The 27,871-nt window shown below is 52.7% G+C and overlaps 3 protein-coding genes across 3 annotated transcripts in view; all 3 read left to right on the forward strand.

Moving 5' to 3' along the window:
- The window catches only part of LOC104064598 (aldo-keto reductase family 1 member B1), a 92,351-nt gene that overhangs the window by 25,718 nt on the left and 38,762 nt on the right, over positions 1-27,871 (forward strand). The gene's annotated exons all lie outside the window — the stretch shown is intronic.
- LOC128852539 (uncharacterized) lies at positions 4,886-9,644 on the forward strand. Its single transcript, XM_054070326.1, has 5 exons — positions 4,886-5,993; positions 6,656-6,865; positions 8,727-8,821; positions 8,935-9,040; positions 9,176-9,644. The coding sequence occupies exons 1-5, from the start codon at positions 5,642-5,644 to the stop codon at positions 9,481-9,483; spliced, it is 1,071 nt and encodes a 356-aa protein (XP_053926301.1). The 5' UTR covers positions 4,886-5,641; the 3' UTR covers positions 9,484-9,644.
- LOC128852591 (acrosin-binding protein-like) lies at positions 16,284-22,952 on the forward strand. Its single transcript, XM_054070727.1, has 10 exons — positions 16,284-17,321; positions 17,984-18,193; positions 20,200-20,294; positions 20,408-20,513; positions 20,649-20,952; positions 21,466-21,598; positions 21,820-21,999; positions 22,101-22,268; positions 22,341-22,427; positions 22,779-22,952. Exons 1-10 carry the CDS (start codon positions 16,970-16,972, stop codon positions 22,893-22,895), a joined length of 1,752 nt encoding a protein of 583 aa, XP_053926702.1. The 5' UTR covers positions 16,284-16,969; the 3' UTR covers positions 22,896-22,952.

Raw genomic sequence — 27,871 nt, forward strand, 5'->3', positions numbered from 1 at the left:
AATGCGAGCTACCGAGTGCTGAGTGAGAAGGAGGGAGAGGAGCAGGTGCAGCTGTGGCGCCAGAAGTTCCGCAGCCTGTGGATAACAGGCTGATGCACAGGAGCAGAAGGACGCATGGGAAGCACAGCGCTCCGGGGCAGCCCCTGTTGCAGTGAGAATTTTGGAGAACCTTCCTGGGACTATTGGGAGGTCCTATGCAGGGTCTGCATTCGTAGGTGAGGCCTCCAAAGTTGCTGCAGGAGCCAAAGAAGGCGGCGGCAGGCCGGATGAAAAAAATAACAGTGGTCACGAGGAGCTTGGAAGGCCAGGAACACACTGTCGAAATTTTTATGACAGACTTGTGGGACCAGTTTTGTCATTTTTTGTAAGATATAAATACAAGCTTGTAACAATAAACTTCCTCTTAGCTTGAAATGAAAGCTGAGTCCTTGCTTGTTAATACGCAGCAAATGGGCACCCGATTTAGAGTCTGAACAGAGGGTCGTGTAAGGAGCACAATCTGGTGGTGTACGTCGGCAGAAGCACTTTTGGAGTGGGCTCAGGATCAAGAGCCTTCTTTTGATGTTTGCTCCAAAGAGCACAGCAAGGATTCGGAAAGGAGTGCAGGACCGTCAACAGCTGCACTAACCCCTTACCCCCCCTAAACTGGCCGTGCTTGCCTCTGCACCCCCCGAAGGGGATGCCGACAAGCCCTTTGATCCGGGTCCGACAGATCCCGAGGAGGAGCCTCATCTATTTCCACCCTGTCCCTCAGACAGATGCGCGCAAGTCAGGAGGGAGGCGTAGCTGCGGGGACAGGTTGAAGCGTTGCAAGCTTTTCCTGTGATTTATTCAGGAGACGCCAGTCCGCACTGGGAACCAAGTAGTTAGGAAGGGATAAAGGAGATTCGCAAAGCTGTAGAGAACGGACTAACTGCTGCGTTTCCGTTCAATTTGGTAGAAGGTACCGGTGACACGTACCATCTCACACCACAGGACTGGAATTCAATTGCTCGATTAGTTATGACTTCTAAGCAGTCATGTCTTTCCATCAAACTGGAAGGAGTCGGCGACTATAGCAGCCCTGGGTAATTTGCAACGCCCGCAGGATAGTCCCTTGCGGCCTGTGGGGCTCGATGCTTTAATGAGCGAAGTCAATCATATTGATAATGTAGCCCAAGCGAGAATACCAATGCAACGGCTGCAACAATTACAGGCTACTGTCTTGAAGGCATTTAGAAACGTCCCTGACGCTGGGACTCACGGACAGTCTTTTGTTAATATTTGACAAGGAGCTACAGAACCACACGTGCCTTTTTTTAGACAAACTACAAGAAGCCTTAAATAAGCAGGTAGACAACGCCGCTGCTAGAGAAGCTTTGCTTAAACAACTGGCCGTACAGAATGCAAAGGCGGACTGTCAGAAAATTTGACTGCCTTTAAAAAACAAAAGCCCATCACTTACTGAGACGATGGCAGCATGCCAAAAAGTCGGATCTCCATCTCACCACCTAACTTTAACAGCTGATGCTTTTGCGGCTATGCATACACCGAAGCACAGGGGAACGTGTTCCACCTGTGGAAAATCCGGACATCTGCAACGACACTGTCCTTCCACAAATAGGGACCGGTGTAGCTCCGGAAATCGAAGGATTAGATCACGGTCCCGGCATGTGTCCGCGATGTCAAAAAGGCCGGCATTATGTCAACACCTGCAGATCTAGATTTCATGAAGACAGTCGGGCACTGGGGCACAGCCAAACATGCAGCCGAGCGCGATAAGCGAGAGGGCGCGCCCCGATACACGGACCCTCTCAGAACCCTTCTGTAGTGCAAAGCCAGCTCTGTGCCAGCACAGCAGGGAGCGCAGGGCTGGACCCGGCCACCGCCAGCGATAGGGTTAACAACCGCTGCGGTTCAGCTCATCCCTACGGCTGTTACGGGCCCCTTAGGAAACGGACTTAGTGCACTGTTAATCGGACCATCATCTGCCACAAAGCAAGGATTGTTTCTTTCACCGGCATTGATCGATGCCAATTTTACGGGAACAATGAAAGTAATGGCTTGGACGCCTATGCCTCCTTGCTTTACACCAAAGGGCACTAGAATTGCTCAGCTGATTGGCTTTCAAGCAATTGTACCCCACGCAGCAAACCACATACGAGAAGAAGGAGCCTCTCGCTGGACTCACCAGCCCGCGATTCTATGGACGCAGAACTACACAAATCACCACCGACGTTAACCTGCAAAGTACGACACTCACGGAACAACAGGCAACAGTATTTTACCGGTATTAGAGACAGCGGAGCCCACGTAACAGCTTTTTCTTTAACACAATGGCCATGGAGCGCACCGCGTACCGCTCTGACGGGGGTAGGGCAGTGACAGCCCACGACAAACTTCACACTCCGTAATCACATGTGGACCTGAATATCGTGTGGCAACTGTTAAACCATACGTTCTGTCACTTCCCACCATCTTATGGGGTAGAGAATGCGCTGCACAATGCGGGCTGACTTTGAGCACCCATTTTTAACGCGGGCCACTGCGGTGCGGACCACCTTTCCTCTTACCCCGACTACGTATGAGCCGATTTGGGTGGAACAGTGGCCCTTCAGCAAAGAGAAGCTGCACCGCCTTAAAGGTTTAGTGCAAGAACAATTACAAGCCGGACACATTGCACCAACTACCAGCCCGTGGAACATGTGGGATTCAGAGTCCTGATATCTCCCTAGCGGGGCAACATCAGGCCTTTGGCTCTGCTGTAAAAGATGAAAGCTCCCCTGTGGAAGAAGGTTGGGTGGCATGGAGCTGCAGTGGGCTCCCCTGTGTGCCTGCTGATCTCCCATAACGACCCTTGCCCATCAAGAAGCTTTCTGGGTGGCTTCAGAAAGGTTCCTCAGCACCGCCCGCCCCCTTCCCCCACTTCCTCCCCTCCACTCCCCCCGGTGTCCTGCTCTCTCCCGAGCTCCAGGGTTGGTTTCTGTCTCACCCGCCGGTGCCCTGCTGGACTCCCAAGAAGGACACTCTCCTGAAAGGCTCCTACACACAGGGGAGTCTGAAATCCCGGCTGGAGAAGAAGCTCCCCGTGACCGTGTCAGAGGTACCAAGAGCTCTACAGGAGAGAAGGTTACTGCTTCCAGCCCCGCCAACTGTGGCAGCCCTGTCTTCCCCTGCCCCCTCGCCTTCCAAGCTGGAATCCCCTGCTCGGGAAGAGACATTGTGGAAGCAACGCATGCAGAATAGCGTTGGGAAAGTACTGGGCCTTCTCTGTGGAGAACTCGCTGGGCACGAAGGGCTGTTGTCTGCAGCGCAGCCCTGAGTCAAGGGCAGGGATGGCACCCGGCGGCACCGAGGAGGCAGCGCAGGCAGCATGTCTCCGTGGCAGGTGAGGACCTTTAGCTTCCCATGTTGCTTTGGATGAACAATTAATTGTTACCAGGTTTTTGCCTTTCTGTCTAATCCATTGGTTCAAGCAGGAGAGAGGCTTAATAAGTTAGGTGGTTGAGAGCTAAGCAAGGCTGCCCTGTGGTCAATGCTCAGCCATCTTCTACCAGACATCCCCTTGCTGTGCCCTCAGACGGACAAAGCTAGGCAGCAGATCCTGCAGGGCCCCTGGACGAGCTCCTCGAGCTGTGCTCCCCATCTAGTCCCTCTCACATCCTCCCGAATGCACACACAGCTCTGTAGCCTGTGTGTTACACAGGCATGTAAAGACTCTGACGATTCCGCCATTCCTCCATGCTTTTGGCCAAGAGTCCAGGGTTTTGTTGGGAAGGGTATCTCCTTGTGCTTTGGCGTTGTTTACCCCACTTGCGCTTTTGAACTAAAGGTCTGTCTCTTCAGCTGATGACCAGAGGTGAGGCTTGTTTTCCTCCATCCCTTCTCAGTCTTTTTGCCCTCAAAAATGACGAGGCAGTGATGATCCTGATGAGATCTCAATCTCAGGGCAGCTTATCCTGGCTCCCCCCTCAGCACCTGCAATCGCTCAGCACCCACTGGTGAGCACTGCTCCTCCACTGAACCCCACTCCAAAGAGGAGCTCGTGTCAAAGGCATTTTCCATCTCCAGCCCCCCTCAAGCCAAAATCAGAATAGTCTCTTTATTCCCTTAGTATTTGATCTAATTTTTGGCTTGAGATTGGAGTTTTTTAATCCACTTTTCTTTCCCCTGGTCTTCTATACCTAAATTGAAGCCATCCCATGCCAGAACCAAAACATGAACAATTCACTAAATTTTAAACAATCACTAGTGTTTTAGTTTCCACACCCCCACACCTCCCCTTAGTCCATCATGAGGGTCTTTAGGGGTTGCATTACATGTCTTTATTTGGGCAGTGGGAGAGCTGAACCCGAGCAGAAAAAGCTTGCAAAAGAATCGTCGTCGTGTTTTCATTCAGATTTACTGTGCCATCCTTTAGTACTTTGTAGCCAAGGAATGCTTGCTTTGAGTGAGAGTCCGAGATTATTTTTCTTGCCAAGAGACAGCAAACTGACGTCTAGATGTGGCTTTCCTGGAGAAGTCATTTTGGTTTCACTCCAGAGAGAGAGAGAGATGCCCTCAGGGATTCTGATATGCTCATTTGGTGCTGTTTAATGTGAACTGCTTTGGTACAGGATCGCTTGTTTCCAATCCACTGCAAGTGCAGAGCGCGTGCTGTTGTGAGCTCCTCCATCTGTGGTGTGTGACAGGGCCAAGAGATCTTTTAAGGAGGTGCACAAAGCTGTTTCCTGTTAGTAGCCCTAATGCTCAGCCGTATTCTCTTTTGGGAATGCACACCTAAACCCAGCTGAGATGCCAGGTGTCTGCGTGTTTCTGTGCAGATGCTGTGTGTCTCTCCCGTGGCCAGGCATGTGTGAAGACCGGTCATTGCTTACAGCTCGATTTCTTCCAACAGCATGTAATCCAAGAGCCTAAGAGCAGAGAGGTTGATAGTGAGCCCTGAAGGAAAAACTATCGTGTGGCTGAGCTGCAGATCCTTCTCCTAAGTGGAATTTGGGATATCTATCTTTGTGAAGTCTCCACGCTGTGGAGAAAGCACTTCATGGGCTGCTCCCATGCTGCACAGCCTTTATGTCAGGCACCTGCAGCCAACTTGTGGCTTGAATGGATCTCATTCCAAATCCCAGTCACCAAAAGTCGGCACGCTTTCATCTGCTGACAAAGAGAGCCTTCCAGCAGATCCCCATCTTGAGAAAAGCCCTGACTGACTGAATGGCCACCCATTAACAACTTTGCTCAGCTAATGAAAGCTTTATGAGATTCTCCCTCTAAGGGAAATTTTGCAGGCCTTAGGAAGTCTCATCTTCACAACCTTGCTCCAGGTTCTCCCCCTCTATTTCATTTGTAGAAATACCATCCCTGCCTAATAACAGTTCTGTACCATGTGTACGATTTCTGCTCTTACTGAGTCTAATGCTGTGGCTCAAGCAGGAGGGAGGCTTAGTTAAGTTACACACTTGAGAGCCAAACGAGGCTGCCCCGTGGTCAGTGCTCAGCAGGCTTCTACCAGGCATCTCCTTGCTGTGCCCTCCGATGGACAGAGCTAGGCAGCAGATCCTGCAGGGCCCCTGGGCCAACTCCTCAAGCTGTGCTCATCGAATAGTCCCTCTCACATACTCCCAAATGCACAGCTCTGTAGCCTGTGTGTTACAGCACAGAGATGCTGTTTGTGGGGTTCTCTGAGCCTGGGGACAGCCTGGCCAGGTCTCCAATGCCTTTGCAGGCTGTTGCCAGCCCCCACCGTGTCCCCCAGCAGAGGGGGAAGCTCCCAGGTCATTCCCGCTCCCCCTGCTGCCTTTGTCCCCACAGCCCCAGCTTCCTCCTTCCTCGTGGGGTGCCCGTGTCCCCTGACAACCCACAGGTCACAGCCTGTGCCTCAGCCCCACGCCCCTTGACAACCCTCTTTGTTACATCACCTCGACTCATCCAACCTCCTAGTGTTGCTTGGCCACCCAAAAGGACAGAGCGTCTGGACTCTGGAACAGACATGGCGTCGTTGGCGTGCCTACTCGGTGAGTGACCCTACCCAGCCCCAAGCCACCCTCACGGGGCCACCTTGGAGCCCGCTGTCTTGGGAGGGAGGGATGCCTGACCATCCTGTCACCACCCGCCACACTCCTGCAGCCCCGTGTCTGACGAGCACACCCTGCCAGGCACGGCAGCCGTGCCAGCCTCCCGCCCAGGGTGGACAGAGGCTCTGGGAGGGGATGTGGGGCAGAGCAGGGGAGACAGAGTCTTGAGAGGACAAAGAGGGGAAGGGATGGAGGGGTGTCCCCTCGGAGGGACGAGCATCTGAGAGCGAGTTTTCAGAGGATGAAGGGGGAAAGGGGTGGAGGGATGTCCCCTCGGAGGGATGAGCGTCTGGTGTGGTGGTGCGGCAGCTTGCAGGGAGGGCAGTCCAAGCCTATGCCACTGCAGCTGCCCCCAGAGGCACCCGGCAAGCGCAGGCAGGGCTTTGCTAGAGAAGAGCACTCAAAACCCCAAGTCCAGGCAAAAGCAGGTTCTCCCGGGGCCCTGTAGGCAGTGATGGTCCTGATGAGACCTCAGGGTAGCTTGTCGTGGTTTCTCCCTCAGCACGCGCAGACTGGAGCAGGCGGCCCTGCAGCCACTCTTGTCTTTCCACCCACTGTTCTCCCCCTTCGGAGGGTTAAGCACAGTCTGCCTTTTCCCACAGGCTTGCTGACCTTGCTCAGTTGTGTTACCGCATCTTTGGCCCATGCTCCGGGCAGCCCGCTTTCAGACAAGGAATACCAGGCCTTCTTTCTCACCCTGTGGCCCCCCTGGAGGGCAGAGGTGTTGTGCACCATCCGCCAGACGTATGGCTGCCTTAGCCCAGGAATCCTGAAGATGGACCGGCTGGAGAACCACGGGGTTGTCCCCAAAGGTAAGGGCATCACGCCCCCTTCAATGGCACAGGTGGCCATTACTCCCCCAGAGCAAAGCTGGCGGTTTCTCTGGCCTGAAACACCGCCAAATTACAGGAATGTTGGTGGGATGGGTTACTTTCAAGTCTCTAGCCCAAAGCCTGGCTTGGAGCAGGACACTCCCAGCAGTAGCACCATGACTTTGTGCAAGGCCGTTTGCTTTTGTGGCCTCTCTGGGCATCCCTTCCAGTGCTGCATGCATTTCCTAGAGGAAAAAAAAAGCTTTTCTTAATGGCAAGACCTACCCTCCCAAGCAGGAATTTGCAGTGTTTTCCCTCTTGTTTTCTCTGGCACAGCCAAGAAAAGTCAGACTTTGTCGTGTTGTAGCTTTCCTCCAGGTCCTTGTGGAGGAAGAGCTTTCCTCTATCTCCTCTTCAGCCAGCTGAACAAGCACAGGTGCCCCAGCCCCTCTTCAAGAGTCATCGGCTGAAAGCCGTGATGACTTCAGTGGCCCTTCCTTCAGTTCTTCACTTTCTCCACCTCTCCCTCAGTGGGATGACAGCAGAAAAAAAAATGGGCACAGCTTTCCGAAGCTCACGGAAGCTCATCGCCTCTCCCCAACAGTTTTTCTTGCAACCAGACTGGCTCCTTCCAGCTTGATCCGAGGTTTAGCGCAGAAGCTTGGCTCATTAGAGAGACCAGCAAAGAGAGCCCAGCAGAAACTTGACTGCATCAAGTTTTCCTTCACATCCCAAGTGCTGGAATGAAAATGTACTTTTCTTCTTCCATCACCCCAAAATGCAAAGTTTTTCTGTACCATCATAATTTATGACAGGAATGGTTTATTACCTCAAGCTGGAATACTCCAGGTCTGGCCTGATACGCACTGCTGGGGATGGAGTCCTGGCCCAGGAGAGCCAGGCTAACGCTGGGGGTTAGCAAATTGCCATCTCCAAATCACCCAGGGTTTTCAGCTCTCCTGCATGACCTCAGCTATCCAGCAATCTCCACAGGAAGAGCTGCGGCTTTTGAGCTACATGGCTCAAATCACCCATCCCCTCCATGGCTTAAACGACTGTCAAACTACTTTGCTCTGAAGGGGTTGTTTTCTCTAGTGTTTCTGGCCCTGGGCTGGTCGTCTTTTAACCCATCACAGCGCTACTTGGTTTTTTTATCCTTATTCAACCTCTCAAGGACCGATAACAAAGTCCTTACCAGACCCTGGAAACACAACGTTTTGGTGCAATCCTGGGTTCTTCAGCACAGAAAGAATGTGGATCTGTCCAGACCGAGTCCAGAGGAGGCTACAAAGATGATCACAAGGCTCGAGTGTGTCCTATACAAGGACAGGCGGAGAGAGTTGTGTTTGCTCAGCCTAGAGAAGAGAAGGCTCTGGGGACACCTTAGCACCGCCTCCCAGTACTTAAGAGGGGGCTACAGGAAAGCTAAGGAGGGCCTCCATATCAAGGAGTGCAGGGATAGGATGAGGGGTAATGCTTTGAAGCTGAAAGAGGGGAGATTTAGCTTACGTATTAGTAAGAAAAGGTTTTCTGTGTGGATGTGAGGCACTGGCACAGGTTGTGCGGGTTGTGCAGAGAAATGGTGGCTGCCTCGTTCCTGGGGGTGTTCAAGCCCAACTTGGATGAGGCTTTGAGCAACCTGATCCAGTGAAAGGTGTCCCAGTCCATGGCAGGGGGCTTGGACCTGGATGATCTTCATGGTCCCTTCCAACCTAATCCATACTAGGATTCAACTACAAGCCAACTCTGAAAACAGCCAACCAAGAGGTCCCCAACTCTTACTGCGCCCCAGCCCAGGGGCCACAGAGCTAAACTTGCAGCCTGCCCCCATCCCACACCTCTCTTTCTCCACTCTCTCCAGGGTCGATCTGCTCCGACTTCCCAGAGAGGATGCGGTTTGAGAGCTTCTGCCAGTTCGCCCACTACCGCTGCTTCCAAGGCCAGTTCTACGTCAAGGTGGGCAGTGGGATTCAGGACAGGGAATAGGGGGGAATGTCTTGGGAGACGCAGCGGGTCAGGAGGAAGGGAACCTAATCGGAAACATTTTTCTCCTTCTCACCTCTGCTCAGCGAATCCGGTGTCCAAATACATCCACTCATAAAAACCTCTTTCTAGCGGGGCAACACGAGGCCGTGGGCTCTGGAGTAAAGGATCAGAGCTCCCCTGCGAGAGAAGGTACGGCTGCATGGAGCTGCACTGGGTGCCCCTGTGTGCCTGCTCATCTCCCACAATGACCCTTGCCCATCAAGCAGCTTTCTGGGTGACTCCAGAAAGGGTCCTCAGCCCACCCGTGTCCTGCTCTCTCCCCAGCCCCAGGGCAGGCTTCTGTCTCACCTCCTGGTGCCCTGCTGGAGTCGACGGGGCTGCTTCCGCTACCACCAACCGTGCCATCGCCGGCTGCCCCTGCCCCCTTGCCTAACAAGCTGGAATCCCCTGCCCAGGAAGAGGCATCGTGGAAGCAACGCCTGTGGAGCAGCATCTCGAAGCTCATCTCCTGGGCCCTCTCCACAGAGAACCCATTGGGCTCCTCTCCACAGCGCAGCCCGGAGGCAGGGGCAGGGAGCACACCCAGCACTGCTCAGGAGGCAGCACAGGCAGCTGCTCCTCATGGCAGGTGAGAACCTTTAGCTTCTCATGTTGCCTTGGATGAAGAACTAATTAATTGTTACCAGGTTTTTGCCTCTCTGTCTAATCCAATGGCTCAAGCAGGAGGGAAGCTTAGTGAATTCCATAACTGAGAGCCAAACGGGGCTGCCCCGTGCTCAGTGCTCAGCAGACTTCTACCAGACTTCTCCCTGCTGTGCCCTCAGATGGACAAAGCTAGGCAGCAGATCCTGCAGGGCCCCTGGACGAGCTCCTCAAGCTTGCTCCTCTTCTTGTCCCTCTCACATCCTCCCAAATGCACACACAGCTCTGTAGCCTGTGTGTTACACAGGCACGTAAAGACTCTGACGATTCCCCCGTTCCTCCACGCGGTTTGGCCAAGAGTCCAACGTTTCTTTGGAAAGGGGTTTTTTTGCTGTGCTTTGGGGTTGTTTTCCCCACTTGCACTTTTTAACCAAAGGTCTGTCTCTTCAGCTGATGACCAGAGACGAGACTTGATTTCCTCCCTCCTTTTCTCTGTCAGTCTTTCAGACCTCAAGAATGAGGAGGCAGTGATGATCCTGTGCTCTGTGGTGATGAAGGAAAACTGTCTCACATCACTGCTCACCAAGTCTTGGAAGGAGCTAGAAGAGAGACTCTTTGGCTTTGGAGATTCGGTAAAGATGCTGATGGTCCCCTTTGTGCGGTCTGTGTGTAGGGCTCCCTGAAGTGCTGAGCACAATGCTCTGACGGCCAGAGCACATCAGCACTGTCCTTTCGGGTGTCCCCTCTTGGGTAAAAACTGAGCTGGGTGACAGGGGAGGCAGGCTCGGAGCCAGGGATATGGGAGCTCTTCAGTCTCCTTTCCGTCCTGACCTCCCCACTGTATCCACACTAGGTGTGTGACAGCATGGGTCGGCGCCACATGGACCTGCACCCTCACTCTGCTTTCTGTTCGCTGAAGATGGAGCAGTGTCAGAACATGAAAAACGTGAAACGCGTTCACTGTGATTCAGGCAACTTCACCAACTACATCAGCCCTCAGGTCTCAGCCCAGCTCCAGGCTGCAGAGAAGGAGGTACTAAGCATGTTGCATGTCTTGCCGACCTCTGAGGAGAAGTCTGAATCGCCTGGTGGACAAGCGGATGGAGAAGCACAGTTGTTTCTATCCTTTTCCAGACCAGCTCCTCACAGCCCTTGCAGGTCAACAACGTGGAGAATTTAGGAGGGCCGAGGGTAGAGCGGTGGTGCAGCCGGATAGCGAGCCATGGTTGCGAAGATCCTCGTGTGTCTCTGTGGTTGAAGGCAGAGTACAATGCCTTCCAAGAAGGAGATGCCCCAGCCCAGGTGGGTGTCCAGTAGATGCTCCCATTCCTCCTTCTCCTCCTCCTTCTCTGGCCTTCATTCCCATCTCCCCAGGTCTGCGACTCAAACGGAGTGAGGTACCCGAACTACTGCACCTTCAAGAGCCACCAGTGTCTCCAGCAGAGCCTCTACAATCAGACGGTGAGAAGCAGCCTGCACTGCCCTTCACACAGCCTTTTCCTCCGTGGCCGGTCCCTTCACATAGAGCCCCAAATCCCTGCAGGACTCACTGGCCCACTGCTTTTCCCTCCAGTAGGAAAGGACCGGGGGTGTTTGGGGCGGGGGGGGGTGGGGTGGTGACAAATAGTGACTGAAGCTCAGCTGCTGTGGAGTTGAGGCAGTGGGATTTGCACCGACACTGTAAAAGATGGCAATGGAGACAGCCATGAACATTGGACAGTCTCAGGATGCCATCCGTCATGGGGGTCCTCTTTCCCTGCGGGCAGGATGGGCAGTGGTATTAGTCCTACAAACTGGGGCTCTCCTTGCAGGTGTCTCGCCACGGCTGCCAGAGAAATGCGAGCTACCGAGTGCTGAGTGAGAAGGAGGGAGAGGAGCAGGTGCAGCTGTGGCGCCAGAAGTTCCGCAGCCTGTGGATAACAGGCTGATGCACAGGAGCAGGAAGACACGCGGGAAGCGCAGCGCTCCAGGGCAGTCCCTGTTGCAGTGAGAATTTTGGAGAACCTTCCTGGAACTATTGGGAGGTCCTATGCAGGGTGTGCACTCGTAGGTGACGCCTCCAAAGTTGCTGCAGGAGCCCAAAGAAGGCGGTGGCAGGCCGGATGAAAAAAATAACAGTGGTCACGAGGAGCTTGGAAGGCCAGGAACACACTGTCGAAATTTTTATGAGACCAGTTTTGTGGGACCAGTTTTGTCATTTTTTGTAAGATATAAATACAAGCTTGTAACAATAAACTTCCTCTTAGCTTGAAATGAAAGCTGAGTCTCTGCTTGTTAATACGCAGCAAATGGGCACCCGATTTAGAGTCTGAACAGAGGGTCGTGTAAGGAGCACAATCTGGTGGTGTACGTCAGCAGAAGCGCTTTTGGAGTGGGCTCAGGATCAAGAGCCTTCTTTTGATGTTTGCTCCAAAGAGCACAGCAAGGATTCGGAAAGGAGTGCAGGACCGTCAACAGCTGCACTAACCCCTTACCCCCCCTAAACTGGCCGTGCTTGCCTCTGCACCCCCCGAAGGGGATGCCGACAAGCCCGTTGATCCAGGTCCGACAGATCCCGAGGAGAAGCCTCATCTATTTCCACCCTGTACCTCAGACAGATGCGCGCAAGTCAGGAGGGAGGCGCAGCTGCAGGGACAGGTTGAAGCGTTGCAAGCTTTTCCTGTGATTTATTCAGGAGACGCCAGTCCGCACTGGGAAACAAGTAGTTAGGAAGTGATAAAGGAGATTCGCAAAGCTGTAGAGAACGGACTAACTGCTGCGTTTCCGTTCAATTTGGTAGAAGGTACCGGTGACACGTACCATCTCACACCACAGGACTGGAATTCAATTGCCCGATTAGTTATGACTTCTAAGCAGTCATGTCTTTCCATCAAACTGGAAGGAGTCGGCGACTATAGCAGCCCTGGGTAATTTGCAACGCCCGCACTATAGTCCCTTGCGGCCTGTGGGGCTCGATGCTTTAATGAGCGAAGTCAATCATATTGATAATGTAGCCCAAGCGAGAATACCAATGCAACGGCTGCAACAATTACAGGCTACTGTCTTGAAGGCATTTAGAAACGTCCCTGACGCTGGGACTTACGGACAGTCTTTTGTTAATATTTGACAAGAAGCTACAGAAACATACGTGCCTTTTTTTAGACAAACTACAAGAAGCCTTAAATAAGCAGGTAGACAACGCCACTGCTAGAGAAGCTTTGCTTAAACAACTGGCCGTACAGAATGCAAACGCGGACTGTCAGAAAAATTTGACTGCCTTTAAAAAACAAAAGCCCATCACTTACTGAGACGATGGCAGCATGCCAAAAAGTCGGATCTCCATCTCACCACCTAACTTTAACAGCTGATGCTTTTGCAGCTATGCATACACCGAAGCACAGGGGAACGTGTTCCACTTGTGGAAAATCCGGACATCTGCAACGACACTGTCCTTCCACAAATAGGGACCGTGTAGCTCCGGAAATCGAAGGATTAGATCACGGTCCCGGCATGTGTCCGCGATGTCAAAAAGGCCGGCATTATGTCAACACCTGCAGATCTAGATTTCACAAAGACGGTCGGGCACTGGGGCACAGCCAAACATGCAGCCGAGCGCGATAAGCGAGAGGGCGCGCCCCGATACACGGACCCTCTCAGAACCCTTCTGTAGTGCAAAGCCAGCTCTGTGCCAGCACAGCAGGGAGCGCAGGGCTGGACCCGGCCACCGCCAGCGATAGGGTTAACAACCGCTGCGGTTCAGCTCATCCCTACGGCTGTTACGGGCCCCTTAGGAAACGGACTTAGTGCACTGTTAATCGGACCATCATCTGCCACAAAGCAAGGATTGTTTCTTTCACCGGCATTGATCGATGCCAATTTTACGGGAACAATGAAAGTAATGGCTTGGACGCCTATGCCTCCTTGCTTTACACCAAAGGGCACTAGAATTGCTCAGCTGATTGGCTTTCAAGCAATTGTACCCCACGCAGCAAACCACATACGAGAAGAAGGAGCCTCTCGCTGGACTCACCAGCCCGCGATTCTATGGACGCAGAACTACACAAATCACCACCGACGTTAACCTGCAAAGTACGACACTCACGGAACAACAGGCAACAGTATTTTACCGGTATTAGAGACAGCGGAGCCCACGTAACAGCTTTTTCTTTAACACAATGGCCATGGAGCGCACCGCGTACCGCTCTGACGGGGGTAGGGCAGTGACAGCCCACGACAAACTTCACACTCCGTAATCACATGTGGACCTGAATATCGTGTGGCAACTGTTAAACCATACGTTCTGTCACTTCCCACCATCTTATGGGGTAGAGAATGCGCTGCACAATGCGGGCTGACTTTGAGCACCCATTTTTAACGCGGGCCACTGCGGTGCGGACCACCTTTCCTCTTACCCCGACTACGTATGAGCCGATTTGGGTGGAACAGTGGCCCTTCAGCAAAGAGAAGCTGCACCGCCTTAAAGGTTTAGTGCAAGAACAATTACAAGCCGGACACATTGCACCAACTACCAGCCCGTGGAACATGTGGGATTCAGAGTCCTGATATCTCCCTAGCGGGGCAACATCAGGCCTTTGGCTCTGCTGTAAAAGATGAAAGCTCCCCTGTGGAAGAAGGTTGGGTGGCATGGAGCTGCAGTGGGCTCCCCTGTGTGCCTGCTGATCTCCCATAACGACCCTTGCCCATCAAGAAGCTTTCTGGGTGGCTTCAGAAAGGTTCCTCAGCACCGCCCGCCCCCTTCCCCCACTTCCTCCCCTCCACTCCCCCCGGTGTCCTGCTCTCTCCCGAGCTCCAGGGTTGGTTTCTGTCTCACCCGCCGGTGCCCTGCTGGACTCCCAAGAAGGACACTCTCCTGAAAGGCTCCTACACACAGGGGAGTCTGAAATCCCGGCTGGAGAAGAAGCTCCCCGTGACCGTGTCAGAGGTACCGAGAGCTCTACAGGAGAGGAGGTTACTGCTTCCAGCCCCGCCAACTGTGGCAGCCCTGTCTTCCCCTGCCCCCTCGCCTTCCAAGCTGGAATCCCCTGCTCGGGAAGAGACATTGTGGAAGCAACGCATGCAGAATAGCGTTGGGAAAGTACTGGGCCTTCTCTGTGGAGAACTCGCTGGGCACGCAGGGCTGTTGTCTGCAGCGCAGCCCTGAGTCAAGGGCAGGGATGGCACCCGGCAGCACCGAGGAGGCAGCGCAGGCAGCATGTCTCCGTGGCAGGTGAGGACCTTTAGCTTCCCATGTTGCTTTGGATGAACAATTAATTGTTACCAGGTTTTTGCCTTTCTGTCTAATCCATTGGTTCAAGCAGGAGAGAGGCTTAATAAGTTAGGTGGTTGAGAGCTAAGCAAGGCTGCCCTGTGGTCAATGCTCAGCCATCTTCTACCAGACATCCCCTTGCTGTGCCCTCAGACGGACAAAGCTAGGCAGCAGATCCTGCAGGGCCCCTGGACGAGCTCCTCGAGCTGTGCTCCCCATCTAGTCCCTCTCACATCCTCCCGAATGCACACACAGCTCTGTAGCCTGTGTGTTACACAGGCATGTAAAGACTCTGACGATTCCGCCATTCCTCCATGCTTTTGGCCAAGAGTCCAGGGTTTTGTTGGGAAGGGTATCTCCTTGTGCTTTGGCGTTGTTTACCCCACTTGCGCTTTTGAACTAAAGGTCTGTCTCTTCAGCTGATGACCAGAGGTGAGGCTTGTTTTCCTCCATCCCTTCTCAGTCTTTTTGCCCTCAAAAATGACGAGGCAGTGATGATCCTGATGAGATCTCAGGGCAGCTTATCCTGGCTCCCCCCTCAGCACCCGCAATCGCTCAGCACCCACTGGTGAGCACTGCTCCTCCACTGAACCCCACACCAAAGAGGAGCTCGTGTCAAAGGCATTTTCCATCTCCAGCCCCCCTCAAGGCAAAAATAGCAATAGTCTCTTTATTCCCTTAGTATTTGATCTAATTTTTGGCTTGAGATTGGAGTTTTTTAATCCACTTTTCTTTCCCCTGGTTTTCTATACCTAAATTGAAGCCATCCCATGCCAGAACCAAAACATGAACAATTCACTAAATTTTAAACAGTCACTAGTGTTTTAGTTTCCACCCCCCCCACACCCCCCTTAGTCCATCATGAGGGTCTTTAGGGGTTGCATTACATGTCTTTATTTGGGCGGTGGGAGAGCTGAACCCGAGCAGAAAAGGCTTACAAAAGAATCGTCGTTGTGTTTTCATTCAGATTTACTGTGCCATCCTTTAGTACTTTGTAGCCAAGGAATGCTTGCTTTGAGTGAGAGTCCGAGATTATTTTTCTCGCCCAGAGCCAGCAAACTGATGTCTAGATGTGGCTTTCCTGGAGAAGTCATTTTGGTTTCACTCCAGAGAGAGAGAGAGATGCCCTCAGGGATTCTGATATGCTCATTTGGTGCTGTTTAATGTGAACTGCTTTGGTACCGGATCGCTTGTTTCCAATCCACTGCAAGTGCGGAGCGTGTGCTGTTGTGAGCTCCTCCATCTGTGGTGTGTGACAGGGCCAAGAGATCTTTTAAGGAGGTGCACAAAGTTGTTTCCTGTTAGTAGCCCTAATGCTCAGCCGTATTCTCTTTTGGGAATGCACACCTAAACCCAGCTGAGATGCCAGGTGTCTGCGTGTTTCTGTGCAGATGCTGTGTGCCTCTCCCGTGGCCAGGCACGTGTGAAGACCGGTCATTGCTTACAGCTCGATTTTCTCCAACAGCATGTAATCCAAGAGCCTAAGAGCAGAGAGGTTGGTAGAGAGCCCTGAAGGAAAAACTATCGTGTGACTGAGCTGCAGATCCTTCTCCTAAGAGGAATTTGGGATATCTATCTTTGTGAAGTCTCCACGCTGTGGAGAAAGCACTTCATGGGCTGCTCCCATGCTGCACAGCCTTTATGTCAGGCACCTGCAGCCAACTTGTGGCTTGAATGGATCTCATTCCAAATCCCAGTCACCAAAAGTCGGCACGCTTTCATCTGCTGACAAAGAGAGCCTTCCAGCAGATCCCCATCTTGAGAAAAGCCCTGACTGACTGAATGGCCACCCATTAACAACTTTGCTCAGCTAATGAAAGCTTTATGAGATTCTCCCTCTAAGGGAAAGTTTTGCAGGCCTTAGGAAGTCTCATCTTCACAACCTTGCTCCAGGTTCTCCCCCTCTATTTCATTTGTAGAAATACCATCCCTGCCTAATAACAGTTCTGTACCATGTGTACGATTTCTGCTCTTACTGAGTCTAATGCTGTGGCTCAAGCAGGAGGGAGGCTTAGTTAAGTTACACACTTGAGAGCCAAACGAGGCTGCCCCGTGGTCACTGCTCAGCAGGCTTCTACCAGGCATCTCCTTGCTGTGCCCTCCGATGGACAGAGCTAGGCAGCAGATCCTGCAGGGCCCCTGGGCCAACTCCTCAAGCTGTGCTCATCGAATAGTCCCTCTCACATACTCCCAAATGCACAGCTCTGTAGCCTGTGTGTTACAGCACAGAGATGCTGTTTGTGGGGTTCTCTGAGCCTGGGGACAGCCTGGCCAGGTCTCCAATGCCTTTGCAGGCTGTTGCCAGCCCCCACCGTGTCCCCCAGCAGAGGGGGAAGCTCCCAGGTCATTCCCGCTCCCCCTGCTGCCTTTGTCCCCACAGCCCCAGCTTCCTCCTTCCTCGTGGGGTGCCCGTGTCCCCTGACAACCCACAGGTCACAGCCTGTGCCTCAGCCCCACGCCCCTTGACAACCTTCTTTGTTGCATCACCCCGACTCATCCAACCTCCTAGTGTTGCTTGGCCACCCAAAAGGACAGAGCGTCTGGACTCTGGAACAGACATGGCGTCGTTGGCGTGCCTACTCGGTGAGTGACCCTACCCAGCCCCAAGCCACCCTCACGGGGCCACCTTGGAGCCCGCTGTCTTGGGAGGGAGGGATGCCTGACCATCCTGTCACCACCCGCCACACTCCTGCAGCCCCGTGTCTGACGAGCACACCCTGCCAGGCACGGCAGCCGTGCCAGCCTCCCGCCCAGGGTGGACAGAGGCTCTGGGAGGGGATGTGGGGCAGAGCAGGGGAGACAGAGTCTTGAGAGGACAAAGAGGGGAAGGGATGGAGGGGTGTCCCCTCGGAGGGACGAGCATCTGAGAGCGAGTTTTCAGAGGATGAAGGGGGAAAGGGGTGGAGGGATGTCCCCTCGGAGGGACGAGCATCTGGTGTGGTGGTGCGGCAGCTTGCAGGGAGGGCAGTCCAAGCCTATGCCACTGCAGCTGCCCCCAGAGGCACCCGGCAAGCGCAGGCAGGGCTTTGCTAGAGAAGAGCACTCAAAACCCCAAGTCCAGGCAAACGCAGGTTCTCCCAGGGCCCTGTAGGCAGTGATGGTCCTGATGAGACCTCAGGGTAGCTTATCCTGGTTTCTCCCTCAGCACGCGCAGACCGGAGCAGGCGGCCCTGCAGCCGCTCTTGCCTTTCCACCCACTGTTCTCCCCCTTCGGAGGGTTAAGCACAGTCTGCCTTTTCCCACAGGCTTGCTGACCTTGCTCAGTTGTGTTACCGCATCTTTGGCCCATGCTCCGGGCAGCCCGCTTTCAGACAAGGAATACCAGGCCTTCTTTCTCACCCTGTGGCCCCCCTGGAGGGCAGAGGTGTTGTGCACCATCCGCCAGACGTATGGCTGCCTTAGCCCAGGAATCCTGAAGATGGACCGGCTGGAGAACCACGGGGTTGTCCCCAAAGGTAAGGGCATCACGCCACCTTCAACGGCACAGGTGGCCATTGCTCCCCCAGAGCAAAGCTGGCGGTTTCTCTGGCCTGAAACACCGCCAAATTACAGGAATGTTGGTGGGATGGGTTACTTTCAAGTCTCTAGCCCAAAGCCTGGCTTGGAGCAGGACACTCCCAGCAGTAGCACCATGACTTTGTGCAAGGCCGTTTGCTTTTGTGGCCTCTCTGGGCATCCCTTCCAGTGCTGCATGCATTTCCTAGAGAAAATAAGCTTTTCTTAATGGCAAGACCTACCCTCCCAAGCAGGAATTTGCAGTGTTTTCCCTCTTGTTTTCTCTGGCACAGCCAAGAAAAGTCAGACTTTGTCGTGTTGTAGCTTTCCTCCAGGTCCTTGTGGAGGAAGAGCTTTCCTCTATCTCCTCTTCAGCCAGCTGAACAAGCACAGATGCCCCAGCCCCTCTTCAAGAGTCATCGGCTGAAAGCCGTGATGACTTCAGTGGCCCTTCCTTCAGTTCTTCACTTTCTCCACCTCTCCCTCAGTGGGATGACAGCAGAAAAAAAAACGGGCACAGCTTTCCGAAGCTCACGGAAGCTCATCGCCTCTCCCCAACAGTTTTTCTTGCAACCAGACTGGCTTCTTCCAGCTTGATCCGAGGTTTAGCGCAGAAGCTTGGCTCATGAGAGAGACCAGCAAAGAGAGCCCAGCAGAAACTTGACTGCATCAAGTTTTCCTTCACGTCCCAAGTGCTGGAATGAAAATGTACTTTTCTTCTCCCATCACCCCAAAATGCAAAGTTTTTCTGTACCATCACAGTTTATGACAGGAATGGTTTATTACATCAAGCTGGAATACTCCAGGTCTGGCCTGATACGCACTGCTGGGGATGGAGTCCTGGCCCAGGAGAGCCAGGCTAACGCTGAGGGTTAGCAAATTGCCATCTCCAAATCACCCAGGGGTTTCAGCTCTCCTGCATGACCTCAGCTATCCAGCAATCTCCGCAGGAAGAGCTGCAGCTTTTGAGCTACGTGGCTCAAATCACCCATCCCCTCCATGGCTTAAATCACTGTCAAACTACTTTGCTCTGAAGGGGTTGTTTTCTGTAGTGTTTCTGGCCCTGGGCTGGTCGTCTTTTAACCCATCACAGCGCTACTTGGTTTTTTTATCTTTATTCAACCTCTCAAGGACCGATAACAAAGTCCTTACCAGACCCTGGAAACACAACGTTTTGGTCTCTCTGAAAGGACAGAGAGCAGCGTGACAAAGGGCAGAAGGACAAACTGAAAACCTGGGTGGTTTGACTTTCCCTTCTGCCTGTCAGCTCTGCTCTCTGCCCCTCTACTCTGCTCTCGGGAGACCTCGACTGGAGTTCTGCGTGCAGTCCTGGGTTCTTCAGCACAGGAAGAACGTGGATCTGTCCAGACCGAGTCCAGAGGAGGCCACAAAGATGATCAGAGGGCTGGAGTGTGTCCTATACAAGGACAGGCGGAGAGAGTTGTGTTTGCTCAGCCTAGAGAAGAGAAGGCTCTGGGGACACCTTAGCACCGCCTCCCAGTACTTAAGAGGGGGCTACAGGAAAGCTAAGGAGGGCCTCCGTATCAAGGAGTGCAGGGATAGGATGAGGGGTAATGCTTTGAAGCTGAAAGAGGGGAGATTTAGGTTACGTATTAGTAAGAAAAGGTTTTCTGTGTGGATGTGAGGCACTGGCACAGGTTGTGCGGGTTGTGCAGAGAAATGGTGGCTGCCTCGTTCCTGGGGGTGTTCAAGCCCAGCTTGGATGAGGCTTTGAGCAACCTGATCCAGTGAAAGGTGTCCCAGTCCATGGCAGGGGCCTTGGACCTGGATGATCTTCATGGTCCCTTCCAACCTAATCCATACTAGGATTCAACCACAAGCCAACTCTGAAAACAGCCAACCAAGAGGTCCCCAACTCTTACTGCGCCCCAGCCCAGGGGCCACAGAGCTAAACTTGCAGCCTGACCCCATCCCACACCTCTCTCTCTCTCTCCACTCTCTCCAGGGTCGATCTGCTCCGACTTCCCAGAGAGGATGCGGTTTGAGAGCTTCTGCCAGTTCGCCCACTACCGCTGCTTCCAAGGCCAGTTCTATGTCAAGGTGGGCAGTGGGATTCAGGACAGGGAATAGGGGGGAATGTCTTGGGAGACGCAGCGGGTCAGGAGGAAGGGAACCTAATCGGAAACATTTTTCTCCTTCTCACCTCTGCTCAGCGAATCCGGTGTCCAAATACGTCCACTCATAAAAACCTCTTTCTAGCGGGGCAACATGAGGCCGTGGGCTCTGGAGTAAAGGATCAGAGCTCCCCTGCGAGAGAAGGTACGGCTGCATGGAGCTGCACTGGGTGCCCCTGTGTGCCTGCTCATCTCCCACAATGACCCTTGCCCATCAAGCAGCTTTCTGGGTGACTCCAGAAAGGGTCCTCAGCCCACCCGTGTCCTGCTCTCTCCCCAGCCCCAGGGCAGGCTTCTGTCTCACCTCCTGGTGCCCTGCTGGAGTCGACGGGGCTGCTTCCGCTACCACCAACCGTGCCATCGCCGGCTGCCCCTGCCCCCTTGCCTAACAAGCTGGAATCCCCTGCCCAGGAAGAGGCATCGTGGAAGCAACGCCTGTGGAGCAGCATCTCGAAGCTCATCTCCTGGGCCCTCTCCACAGAGAACCCATTGGGCTCCTCTCCACAGCGCAGCCCGGAGGCAGGGGCAGGGAGCACACCCAGCACTGCTCAGGAGGCAGCACAGGCAGCTGCTCCTCATGGCAGGTGAGGACCTTTAGCTTCTCATGTTGCCTTGGATGAAGAACTAATTAATTGTTACCAGGTTTTTGCCTCTCTGTCTAATCCAATGGCTCAAGCAGGAGGGAAGCTTAGTGAATTCCATAACTGAGAGCCAAACGGGGCTGCCCCGTGCTCAGTGCTCAGCAGACTTCTACCAGACTTCTCCTTGCTGTGCCCTCAGATGGACAAAGCTATGCAGCAGATCCTCCAGGGCCCCTGGACGAGCTCCTCAAGCTTGCTCCTCTTCTTGTCCCTCTCACATCCTCCCAAATGCACACACAGCTCTGTAGCCTGTGTGTTACACAGGCACGTAAAGACTCTGACGATTCCCCCGTTCCTCCACGCGGTTTGGCCAAGAGTCCAACGTTTCTTTGGAAAGGGTTTTTTTTGCTGTGCTTTGGGGTTGTTTTCCCCACTTGCACTTTTTAACCAAAGGTCTGTCTCTTCAGCTGATGACCAGAGACGAGACTTGATTTCCTCCCTCCTTTTCTCTGTCAGTCTTTCAGACCTCAAGAATGAGGAGGCAGTGATGATCCTGTGCTCTGTGGTGATGAAGGAAGACTGTCTCACATCACTGCTCACCAAGGCTTGGAAGGAGCTAGAAGAGAGACTCTTTGGCTTTGGAGATTCGGTAAAGATGCTGATGGTCCCCTTTGTGCGGTCTGTGTGTAGGGCTCCCTGAAGTGCTGAGCACAATGCTCTGACGGCCAGAGCACATCAGCACTGTCCTTTCGGGTGTCCCCTCTTGGGTAAAAACTGAGCTGGGTGACAGGGGAGGCAGGCTCGGAGCCAGGGATATGGGAGCTCTTCAGTCTCCTTTCCCTCCTGACCTCCCCACTGCATCCACACTAGGTGTGTGACAGCATGGGTCGGCGCCACATGGACCTGCACCCTCACTCTGCTTTCTGTTCGCTGAAGATGGAGCAGTGTCAGAACATGAAAAACGTGAAACGCGTTCACTGTGATTCAGGCAACTTCACCAACTACATCAGCCCTCAGGTCTCAGCCCAGCTCCAGGCTGCAGAGAAGGAGGTACTAAGCATGTTGCATGTCTTGCTGGCCTCTGAGGAGAAGTCTGAATCGCCTGGTGGACAAGCGGATGGAGAAGCACGGTTGTTTCTATCCTTTTCCAGACCAGCTCCTCACAGCCCTTGCAGGTCAACAACGTGGAGAATTTAGGAGGGCCGAGGGTAGAGCGGTGGTGCAGCCGGATAGCGAGCCATGGTTGCGAAGATCCTCGTGTGTCTCTGTGGTTGAAGGCAGAGTACAATGCCTTCCAAGAAGGAGATGCCCCAGCCCAGGTGGGTGTCCAGTAGATGCTCCCATTCCTCCTTCTCCTCCTCCTTCTCTGGCCTTCATTCCCATCTCCCCAGGTCTGCGACTCAAACGGAGTGAGGTACCCGAACTACTGCACCTTCAAGAGCCACCAGTGTCTCCAGCAGAGCCTCTACAATCAGACGGTGAGAAGCAGCCTGCACTGCCCTTCACACAGCCTTTTCCTCCGTGGCCGGTCCCTTCACATAGAGCCCCAAATCCCTGCAGGACTCACTGGCCCACTGCTTTTCCCTCCAGTAGGAAAGGACCGGGGGTGTTTGGGGCGGGGGGGGGTGGGGTGGTGACAAATAGTGACTGAAGCTCAGCTGCTGTGGAGTTGAGGCAGTGGGATTTGCACCGATACTGTAAAAGATGGCAATGGAGACAGCCATGAACATTGGACAGTCTCAGGATGCCATCCGTCATGGGGGTCCTCTTTCCCTGCGGGCAGGATGGGCAGTGGTATTAGTCCTACAAAACTGGGGCTCTCCTTGCAGGTGTCTCGCCACGGCTGCCAGAGAAATGCGAGCTACCGAGTGCTGAGTGAGAAGGAGGGAGAGGAGCAGGTGCAGCTGTGGCGCCAGAAGTTCCGCAGCCTGTGGATAACAGGCTGATGCACAGGAGCAGGAGGACACGCGGGAAGCGCAGCGCTCCAGGGCAGTCCCTGTTGCAGTGAGAATTTTGGAGAACCTTCCTGGAACTATTGGGAGGTCCTATGCAGGGTGTGCACTCGTAGGTGACGCCTCCAAAGTTGCTGCAGGAGCCCAAAGAAGGCGGCGGCAGGCCGGATGAAAAAAATAACAGTGGTCACGAGGAGCTTGGAAGGCCAGGAACACACTGTCGAAATTTTTATGACAGACTTGTGGGACCAGTTTTGTCATTTTTTGTAAGATATAAATACAAGCTTGTAACAATAAACTTCCTCTTAGCTTGAAATGAAAGCTGAGTCTCTGCTTGTTAATAGGCAGCAAATGGCACCCGATTTAGAGTCTGAACAGAGGGTCGTGTAAAGAGCACAATCTGGTGGTGTACGTCGGCAGAAGCGCTTTTGGAGTGGGCTCAGGATCAAGAGCCTTCTTTTGATGTTTGCTCCAAAGAGCACAGCAAGGATTCGGAAAGGAGTGCAGGACCGTCAACAGCTGCACTAACCCCTTACCCCCCCTAAACTGGCCGTGCTTGCCTCTGCACCCCCCGAAGGGGATGCCGACAAGCCCGTTGATCCGGGTCCGACAGATCCCGAGGAGAAGCCTCATCTATTTCCACCCTGTCCCTCAGACAGATACGCGCAAGTCAGGAGGGAGGCGCAGCTGCGGGGACAGGTTGAAGCGTTGCAAGCTTTTCCTGTGATTTATTCAGGAGACGCCAGTCCGCACTGGGAAACAAGTAGTTAGGAAGTGATAAAGGAGATTCGCAAAGCTGTAGAGAACGGACTAACTGCTGCGTTTCCGTTCAATTTGGTAGAAGGTACCGGTGACACGTACCATCTCACACCACAGGACTGGAATTCAATTGCCCGATTAGTTATGACTTCTAAGCAGTCATATCTTTCCATCAAACTGGAAGGAGTCGGCGACTATAGCAGCCCTGAGTAATTTGCAACGCCCGCAGGATAGTCCCTTGCGGCGTGTGGGGCTCGATGCTTTAATGAGCAAAGTCAATCGTATTGATAATGTAGCCCAAGTGAGAATACCAATGCAACGGCTGCAACAATTACAGGCTACTGTCTTGAAGGCATTTAGAAACGTCCCTGACGCTGGGACTTACGTAGAGTCTTTTGTTAATATTTGACAAGGAGCTACAGAACCAGACGTGCCTTTTTTTAGACAAACTACAAGAAGCCTTAAATAAGCAGGTAGACAACGCCACTGCTAGAGAAGCTTTGCTTAAACAACTGGCCGTACAGAATGCAAAGGCGGACTGTCAGAAAAATTTGACTGCCTTTAAAAAACAAAGGCCCATCACTTACTGAGCCGATGGCAGCATGCCAAAAAGTCGGATCTCCATCTCACCACCTAACTTTAACAGCTGATGCTTTTGCGGCTATGCATACACCGAAGCACAGGGGAACGTGTTCCACCTGTGGAAAATCCGGACATCTGCAACGACACTGTCCTTCCACAAATAGGGACCGTGTAGCTCCGGAAATCGAAGGATTAGATCACGGTCCTGGCATGTGTCCGCGATGTCAAAAAGGCCGGCATTATGTCAACACCTGCAGATCTAGATTTCATGAAGACAGTCGGGCACTGGGGCACAGCCAAACATGCAGCCGAGCGCGATAAGCGAGAGGGCGCGCCCCGATACACGGACCCTCTCAGAACCCTTCTGTAGTGCAAAGCCAGCTCTGTGCCAGCACAGCAGGGAGCGCAGGGCTGGACCCGGCCACCGCCAGCGATAGGGTTAACAACCGCTGCGGTTCAGCTCATCCCTACGGCTGTTACGGGCCCCTTAGGAAACGGACTTAGTGCACTGTTAATCGGACCATCATCTGCCACAAAGCAAGGATTGTTTCTTTCACCGGCATTGATCGATGCCCATTTTACGAGAACAATGCAAGTAATGGCTTGGACGCCTATGCCTCCTTGCTTCACGCCAAAGGGCACTGGAATTGCTCAGCTGATTGGCTTTCAAGCAATTGTACCCCACGCAGCAAATCGCGTACGGGGAGAAGGAGCCTCTCGCTCCACTCACCAGCCCGCGAATCTATGGACGCAGAACTACACAAATCACCACCGACGTTAACCTGCAAAGTACGACACTCACGGAGCAACAGACAATACCGGTATTTTACCGGTATTAGAGACAGCGGCGCCCATGTAACAGCTTTTTCTTTAACACAATGGCCATGGACCGAACCGCGTACCGCTCTGACGGGGGTGGGGCAGTGACAGCCCACGACAAACTTCACACTCCGTAATCACATGTGGACCTGAAGGTCGCGTGGCAACTGTTAAACCGTACGTCTGTCACCTCCCACCGTCTTATGGGGTAGAGACTGCGCTGCACAATGCGGGCTGACTTTGAGCGCCCATTTTTAACGCGGGCCACTGCGGTGCGGACCACCCTTCCTCTTACCCCGACTACGTATGAGCCGATTTGGGTGGAACAGTGGCCCTTCAGCAAAGAGAAGCTGCACCGCCTTAAAGGTTTAGTGCAAGAACAATTACAAGCCGGACACATTTCCTTAGTCCAAGGAAAGTTAAGTCAGCCAGTGTCCCGATCCAACGGAAGAGTTTCTGGTCACAGCCTGCTGTTCCATAAAGAACCACCCAAACAGGATCTCGAGCAGGACTCAGTTTTATATCTAGTGAGTGTGATCTGTGGTTGTTCTTACTGTTTAAGGACCCACATCTTCTGGAGCTGTGGGCCTGGCAACAGGTCTCTTCCTCCTCCCCCATGGGAATGAGGATTTCAACAGCCAGAAAGCCCCAGTCTGTCTGTGGCCAACTTGGTGTTTGCAGCCCTTAGCAGGGCAGTCACACCCGCCACACCCATCTTGCTCTTTAGTCTCTGCAGACCTGCAGAGACTCCCTCTCCTGTGAGCAGAGGTGAAATCAGCTGCAGTCACTTGCACTTAATGCACATAAACCCTCCCTGGGACCATTCCCACCAATAAAACCACGTAGTGCTTTTCACTACAGGCATCAGAAGGCAGCCAGCCCTCGAGGAGACTTGAATTTATCTGTTATTGTCTGCTAGGAGCAAACCAGGCAGCCTTTCTACTGATAAAGATTGTTCCCACTGAGACCTACCTACTTTCATCATTTGAAGTCTCGTTCTTCGCAGACGCCAAGCACTACTCATCTCTTGAAGCTACGATTTTTGGTGAATTAATATTATGGTACATAAATGTCAACACAACAAACACGAAAGGCACTACAACAAGCATCCACTTTCAGTGCAAAACCTCACATACGGGTCAGATCAGGCCACTCCTCACTCACAGCTCCTCATCTCCTTCAAAAAACCCTTGGGCGCTTTATCAAGCACACGGTTTTAATATTTCCCAAGCCAGCTGTCATCCACTAATGCATGCACTATTTCTTTCCCAGAGGACCTACCACCATCTCACAACCTCACCGATGCCTTCAGGGGAGAGAAGCAAGTGATGGCTCCCATGGCTTGGCAACAGGAGCAAGCAGCAAAGCGAAATACAAACATTCTGCACAAAATCCTCTGTTGAAAGACAGAAACATCTCTCATTCAAAAAAAAACATTGGGGAAAGCCAAGCACCCACTCTCAAAGGAGAATGTGAATAGGCTGCAGAGGAAGCAACACAAAAATCTCAGAAGAAAATGAGAGGATGGACAAATTGCATTTCTCTGCCATACTCTCCACCAAGGCTCACTATCTGTCATCACCCACTCAACCCAGGTCCTTGCCACAGGAGTGCAAGGCTTTGAAACCAAACTTGTCCCCAAAGAGACACATTCAGAAGAATGAGAACGAACACTTCAGGGTTTTCTCCTCCTTCTTTTAGGAGACCCCATCTTACTGGCCAAACAGCTGGGCTTTGCAAGCTTCCACAGACTTGCAGAGCACAACTCTCTGATGGCACCAGTTCATCTTGGTGCTGTTCCAGTACAAAATCTGATTCTGGCAGTTCCTACCGCAAGACCTCCAACATCTCAAGTCAAAGCAACACATTTCTGATACTAATAAATCATCAGCACACCACCACTAGCTCAACGAAATCACAGCCATGTATCAACAGGTTATTTTGAAAAAAAAAAAATTGTAAAGTGCACAAAATTTAGCAGTTATCAGCAAAAAGTGTACTGTCTTCTAACAGTGCAAGTGATGGTTGTGATGTTTCAAAATAAGGTGACTTCTCTAGAGGGAGACAATCTTTGCCAGGATAAGTGTTCTTGTGACTTCAGCCAGTAACTAAGACAAAACAGAGGTCAGGCATGGAAATTATTCTCTCTGAGCTCAGCTAACACCACATAGTCCACCTCCCCCACTGGGCTCACTCTGCACACCAGCTCTGCACCTCTGTTAACCTCAGCCCTGGTTCCCTGCCCACCATCAGCAGCTCCCAGCAGGAATGCCGAGACACAAAGCCACAGCTGACACAGGGAGATTTCCTACTGCTGTGCAGATGTACAGTCCCTGTTTCCCTGAACTGATGGAGGAACAGTAGTAAGGAAAAAGAGAAGCATGAAAACCCCTTGGCTGGGATGGCAGGAAGACTCAATCAAACAGCATGTTTTTAATACTGTCATCAAAACCAAGAAACAGACTCTGGATAATCACAATATTTCAACTGATTTCAGTGATGCCTGAACCAAACACCAGGAGTCTGAGTGTACAGAGAACAGATTTACAGAGAAAGAATCCAGAAAAAAAAATAAAAAGCAAACACTGCATTACATAACCCTTTCATAATACAACTGAAACGTCACATCCTGCCGAGGATGGCTGATGGCGCTGACAAAAAAAAAAAAAAAAAAACAGGAGCAAGATTAAAGAAACAACCTATAGCCTTGTCTGCAAAAGGGACAAAGCTACAAAGCAGCTAGGCATCTGCTGTGGGAAAGGCACCCACAGAAAAAAGCACCATTATACTCCCACCTAATGCTTGCACCC

Source organism: Cuculus canorus, chromosome 1 (assembly GCF_017976375.1).
Source record: "Cuculus canorus isolate bCucCan1 chromosome 1, bCucCan1.pri, whole genome shotgun sequence".
In the NCBI taxonomy this organism is placed as follows: Eukaryota; Metazoa; Chordata; class Aves; order Cuculiformes; family Cuculidae; genus Cuculus; species Cuculus canorus.

Coding starts and splice junctions, on each gene's coding strand:
- LOC128852539 (XM_054070326.1), top strand. CDS start 5,642: ATGCTGTTTGTGGGGTTCTCTGAGCCTGGGGACAGCCTGGCCAGGTCT. Junction 6,866..8,726: donor CCACGGGGTTGTCCCCAAAG/GTAAGGGCATCA, acceptor CACTCTCTCCAG/GGTCGATCTGCTCCGACTTC. Junction 8,822..8,934: donor AAGGCCAGTTCTACGTCAAG/GTGGGCAGTGGG, acceptor ACCTCTGCTCAG/CGAATCCGGTGTCCAAATAC.
- LOC128852591 (XM_054070727.1), top strand. CDS start 16,970: ATGCTGTTTGTGGGGTTCTCTGAGCCTGGGGACAGCCTGGCCAGGTCT. Junction 17,322..17,983: donor GTCGTTGGCGTGCCTACTCG/GTGAGTGACCCT, acceptor CTTTTCCCACAG/GCTTGCTGACCTTGCTCAGT. Junction 22,000..22,100: donor TCCAGGCTGCAGAGAAGGAG/GTACTAAGCATG, acceptor ATCCTTTTCCAG/ACCAGCTCCTCACAGCCCTT.